This window comes from Oncorhynchus tshawytscha, linkage group LG30, assembly GCF_018296145.1.
Source record: "Oncorhynchus tshawytscha isolate Ot180627B linkage group LG30, Otsh_v2.0, whole genome shotgun sequence".
Taxonomy (NCBI): Eukaryota; Metazoa; Chordata; class Actinopteri; order Salmoniformes; family Salmonidae; genus Oncorhynchus; species Oncorhynchus tshawytscha.
The window spans coordinates 31934369-31940368 of NC_056458.1; the positions used below are offsets into that span (position 1 = coordinate 31934369).

Here is a 6000-nt window from a genome sequence, read left to right on the forward strand (position 1 = left end):
TTAGCATTGGCTCGCGAAATCTCTAACTTCCTTCATACTGGACACAGAGACATAATAATGTTATCCACGAGTTCATCTGACTCTAGTTAAGTAGCTAGATGAAGAGCCTCGTTGCCAAAATCCAGAAGTATTCCTTTAAGCACACTTTAGAAAGAATTTAATGAACATCTCCTCTAGCTGTGTTTCCAGTAGGTTACACAGACTGGCATAAACATCGAATGGCAGCAGTGTGCAGCGAGAGGTTTGAGCGCCTCCTGAGGGAGTGTCCAGAGTTCCATAGCTGCAAAAGCCACCTGGCTGCCTTTGTCCTAGAGAGAGGTGAGTTCTCCCATACTGCTCACTATAGGTTTCATTCCAGACCCAAAATAAGAATTCACCCCAAAATATGACCCACTGCATTTTTCACATTGGGTAAATGTATACTCAGTGTGAAACACTGTTCAGCCTAATCTTACATCAACAGTGTGTGTTTATGGGGTGTATTGTTGGTGTATCCTCAGAGGTGATTGACACCGGGGGCCAGTCCTGTGAGCGCTATGAGGTGGTGGCATTGGGCACAGGCCAGTCGAGCTACAGCGGCTGGCTTTGCTTCAGTGGCACCGTGGTGCATGACTGTCATGCCATCGTCATCGCCAGACGGGCTCTCCAAAGGTAGACTACATCCTGGTCGTGTTCATTAGGCACCAAATGGAATAAACAAACTGAAACAGGGAGGGATTACTTGGACTTGTCCAATTTGAAACGCTAATTTTTCTGTTCCGTTTTCCTTTGTGCCCTAATGAACACAACCCTAATAGGATCCCTCTGATAATCCATTGTCTTCTCTTTTTGAGTTCAGCGCTGCCATTATTACTGGATATCAGGAAATAATGTTAATATTCCTTTTTTTATGTACAGGTATTTGTTCAAGCAGCTGCTGCTGTTCTTCAGCCACGACCCCAAGCACAAGGAACGCTCCATCTACCAGAGCACCTCCGACAGTCACCTGCTCCAGCTCAAGCCCCAGATTTACCTGCACCTCTACACCAACCAGACACCAAAAGGCGCCGCTCAGTGCATCCTCATGTAAGTGTGTTGTTCACGTCAAAGTGCGTGTGTATACATTTTTGGGTACTGTATATGTGGGTCTTTCTATAAGCTAGTGTACCAGTGACAATTTCCTACACAGTACAACTTGTTACAGCTGCTGATAAGTCATTTATAATAATCTGCAAAAAAAAAAAAATCATGTCATTACATTAAGATATAAAGGGGATCATAACTATAGTCAATACAATTCATGAGTTTAACCTGTTATCATGGTTGGTGTCTTGAAAGATTTGTTAAACATTGTGACATAAAACATTTTCTGTACTTGTGTTTATGGCAGTGTAAGTTGTCCTTATATCATATTAGGCATTAATCAGCTAAATTGGACATTGAACTTGAACCTTGTAAGAATCCTGGATCTAGCTGTCAGTTTCTTTTGTATGGAGATCTCAGAAATGCAGTGTAACTACCTAACATAGGGGTAGGCAACCCTGGCCCTGATGTTTTTGGTTTAACAGACCTGGAAGACCAGGTGTGTTGAACTTAGGCAATCACTGAACTGATCAATTATCTCAGTCGGTCAGGTGTGGTACCTAGTTGGAACAAAATCCTGTGGCTGTCCAGGAACAGGGTTTCCTTCCCACTGACCTAACATTTTGTGTCTACTTATGTTACGGGGTGAAAACAGTTTTCATGGGCACACAAATACAAAATCGAATGCTTCTAACCGAAAAAGTTACCGTACCTTGATCCTTAAATAATTATGCATAATACTTGTTGGATGTGCAGGCACTTGATTCCAGCTGGTTAGTTACGCCTTGATATTTTCACACATCATCTGCTCCAGGAAGGAATTTTCTTAATGACAGTCAAGTGACAAAGAGCTGTTGTGATAGCGCAAGCGATGCAACAACAGCCTAAGTGCTGGAAAAAAGGTATTCACGAGTAATGTCCAGAATATTTTGGTGTATCATGCGTTACTCCGGTGAAGACCGTTGTGATTGGATCCACGTTGATCTATATCCCTAGTGAATTGATGTTGATCATCTGTAGTCTGCTTGATTTACAGCAGGATCTCATTAGATTTAAAAGGAAAGCGTTACGGTAACAAATTCATATTTTCATATGTATTTGTGCCTCGGATTGGACAGTCTGCAGTGCTTCATTTTGTAGGATAGGCTATTGCGCAACACCCAATGCTATTCCTATACATTTTTCAGGATATAATGACAACAAATTACATGGCCTAGTGGCCTTATTCACAATATGATCTGGTAATGAAATAACATGACAAATACATGTCTTCCACGTTAGACCTGCAATTTTAACAATACAAGGGCCTTAAAGTAGCCTACTTGAATGTGGAGCTCAGAAAATCAAGTACTGGAATAGGCTGACCCTGAAAATCAGACATTTCCTCAACTTGGTGCGTGAAAAGTCCTTGTTGTTATTGTAGCCAATTTATAAGTTCTCCTGCTCCCTGCTCCCTTAATTTTCTATCAGATTTTGTGAGAGATGTGTTTCCTTCACTTCAATTTAAGGGTGGTGCTGTTATTTTGAGGACGATAACTTCTAATGTTGGCGTCAACTTGGCTTTCCAATACAAATCCTTCTATTAAAAAATTAACCTGGGTTTTGGTCACCTTCCCAATATAAAAACAACGATGGTGAAATTAATGCTACCGCTATGCTTGGCTTTATTACTTGTGCCTGCGTTGGCCACATAGGCTAGAGAAAAATCTATTTAGTCAGGCAATGTCCACATTATTCTCATATTTTAGAATGTAATAATAAATTGAATATCAATGTCTTGGCAAAAAAAAGTGGTAATGGCATACTTTTTATTTTACACTTTGTGGGCGGGGGGGTTCTATATTAGGCCCTATATGTACAATTATATAAATGACACAATTGAATATATTGAGGTCCTTGATAATTAAAATGAAGTTCTTGAAAAAGTCCCTGGAAGTCCTTGCTTCAGAAAGTATTCATACCCATTGACATATTCCCCATGTTGTTACAGCCTGAACTCAATGTATTAAATTGTTTTTTTTCTCACCCATCTACACACAATACTCCATAATGACAAAGTGAAAACATGTTTTTAGACATTTTTGCAAATGTATTGAAGTGAAATACAGACATTTATAATTGACATAAGTATTCCCACCCATGATTCCATACATGTTACAATCGCCTTTGGCAGCGATTACAGCTGTGAGTCTTTCTGGGTAAGTCTCTTAGAGCTTTGTACACCTGGATTGTACAATATTCATACATTATTCTTTAAAAAATTGTTCAAGCTCTGTCAATTTGGTTGTTAATCATTGCTAGACAGCCATTTTCAAGACTTGCCATTGATTTTTCAATCTGATTTCATTCAAAACTTTAACTAGGCCACTCAAAAACATTCAATGTTGGTAAGCAACTCCAGTGTATATTTGGCATGGTGTCAATGTCTGCTTTTTATTTTTACCCATCTACCAATAGGTGACCTTTGCGTGGGATTGGGAAGCATTTGTGTTTGAATCTGTGTTTGAAATTCACTGCTTGACGGAGGAACCGCACAAATAATTGTATGTGTGGGGTACAGAGATGAGGTAATCATGTTAAACACTTATTGCACACAGAGTGAGTCCATGCAACTTATGTTACTTGTTAAGCAAATGTTTACTCCTGAACTTATTTAGGCTTGCCATAACAAAGGGGTTGAATACTTATTGACTCAAGGTATTTCAGCTTTTCATTTTTAATTACTTTGTAAACATTTCTAAAAACATATTTCCTCTATGACATTAGGGATATTGTTTGTAGGCCAGTGACACACAATGTACATTTAATCCATTTTAAATTCAAGCGGTAACACAACAAAATGTGGAAAAAGTCAAGGGGTATGAATACTTTCTGAAGGCTCTGTATAGTCCTAGGCCTATATTGTTGGATAGGTGAGTCATGGGTCAATTTGCATATATTCACTTTTACTTCTCTAAGTATACATGTGGAACTGCATGAAAATAATTTTTTGTTTCAAACCATTTAGAATTTTTAATCCAAATGTCACACGTCGGCCCCATTATTTATAGGAAGACCTAAGATGATCGTTACTTGGAGTAATATTATTTGACAATATATCAATTCTCTCTTGATACTCTAATGTATCGATTCCCCCCACCATCTCTTTTAACTATGTCCTGTACATACTCTTATCTGTCTCCCCACAGGAAGTCTCTGAGCAGCAGCTACTCCTCTCTGAAGCTGCAGTGCCACGCCAAGGGCTCCCTGATTCCTGTGGCCTTCCTCCACCCCAGTGTGTGGGGCGCCCGTGTCTGCTGCATGTCCGACAGCGACAAGCTGTGCCGCTGGACTGTCACTGGGATTCAGGGCGCGCTGCTTAGCCACTTCGTCCAACCACTGTACATCACCAGTGTGGTGCTGGGTAAACATTTTGCAACTGAAAAAAGCCAATGGCTTTAAAATTGAAAAAAGAAAGACCCACAGAAATGAAAAACTTAGATATACTGGTCTCTATTATTCAGGTGACTCCAGCCAGTACTCGGAGAAGGTGTCGGAGACGATCAACAAGCGCCTGGGCGAGGGGGGCTGGGAGGAGCTGCTGGCCCCGCCATTCAGCAGGAAGCAGATTTTCTTCCTCAGCAGTGAGGGGGTGGGGCCTCCACTCAGCCCTGCCCACTGCACAGACCTCAGCATCAACTGGTGCCTCGGGGACACCAGCATCGAGGTCCTAGACAGCACCAATGGCTTCACTGTGGACCGGTATGTCAGAGCAGAGCAGGTCCTGGGGCCTGGGATGTTGGTTATATCAGGGCAAAGGACACAGTAGGGTGCAATCTTACATTCTACTACTTACTAGATATAGATTAGTACTTTAGACATCTGCATTGTGGTGAGAGTTTTCTTTGGTACCTCAGGGATGGTAATGTTTTTAGTCTTCTCTCTGTCCCTCAGTTCCCCGTTTGTGAGTGGCTCTGGCTTCTCCAGCAGGCTGTGCAAGAGGGCCCTCTACAGTAACTTCCGCAAAATTGCAACTCTGGGAGGATACCGCTGCCTACAGGATCTCCCCACGTACCACAGTGCCAAAGTATGTGTGTGTGTTAATTGCTAATCATTGAAAATGTAACCTGAATTGTATAAGCTACTCCCAGTTTGAATGAACATATTTATAATTGGCAGGGATGTGTCATTTATCATGTAATGCTGGATTATTTGACTGACGATTTGACTTTTTCTTTTGAAGGTATGAATGTGAGCCATTGATATATGTAGTCTGTGGTGAATGATTTGTGGAACCTTGTTGTTGCAGGTGGAGGCTCACTCCTACCAGAATGCCAAGACCGTGGTCAACCAGCAGTTCCTGTCCAACAACGCAGGTCCATGGAACTCTAAACACCTGGTGGACAGCTTCAGTCCCTGAGCCCCTCAGAGTGGAGGGTGGCACGGGGGTCCATTAGTAAGGGTTTCTTTTGAAGGACAGAAGCGGTTGGAGTCTGTTACTTTCTGCATTAAAGGTATTCCCCCTGAGTTTTCCTATGTTCAAATAAGCAGTATTGTACGCTCTGTGTGCCAAGTTTGACAGGTATGTCTCCCCATTCTGTTTTCATCAAGTATTCAACAATGTGCAAAATAAAGAGAACTCTGAAGTTAATCAGATTTAAATCTTGAATTAAAGGTGAGCATGAAAACTAAAACTAGGCCCTGTAATAGACTAAAGTCCTGTCCAGGGTGTGTACTTGTGCATTAAGCTGCTTCATGCTACAGAATCAGGAAAATCGCAACTGCCCTATGAGCCGTTCTGGCTCGGACAAGGCTTACTTACAGGTCCCATGAATTTAAGAGCTTTTTAATGCCTTTTGGAGTGCAATTGAATACCAATTTTGGGGTCTCCGCGCACCACACACCTGCTAATATTCCTCTCCAAGAATCAGCCCGTGTTGGCAAAAAGTTGCATTTTTA

At 41.5% G+C, this 6000-nt stretch overlaps 1 protein-coding gene across 3 annotated transcripts in view; it reads left to right on the forward strand.

Moving 5' to 3' along the window:
• adad2 (adenosine deaminase domain containing 2) overlaps positions 1-5692 on the forward strand; it is a 7319-nt gene extending 1627 nt beyond the window's left edge. For 2 of the 3 annotated variants that reach the window (XM_024393713.2, XM_024393712.2), the window contains exons 3-9: positions 178-318; positions 501-651; positions 898-1065; positions 4251-4465; positions 4566-4803; positions 4996-5128; positions 5351-5692. In XM_024393713.2, the coding sequence (XP_024249481.1) occupies positions 178-318; positions 501-651; positions 898-1065; positions 4251-4465; positions 4566-4803; positions 4996-5128; positions 5351-5461 (1157 nt within the window). In that variant the 3' untranslated portion in view covers positions 5462-5692. The remainder of the gene's footprint in view (positions 1-177; positions 319-500; positions 652-897; positions 1066-4250; positions 4466-4565; positions 4804-4995; positions 5129-5350) is intronic. The other variant, XM_024393714.2, reaches the window with a different exon arrangement.
• The last annotated feature ends 308 nt before the right edge of the window (positions 5693-6000 follow it).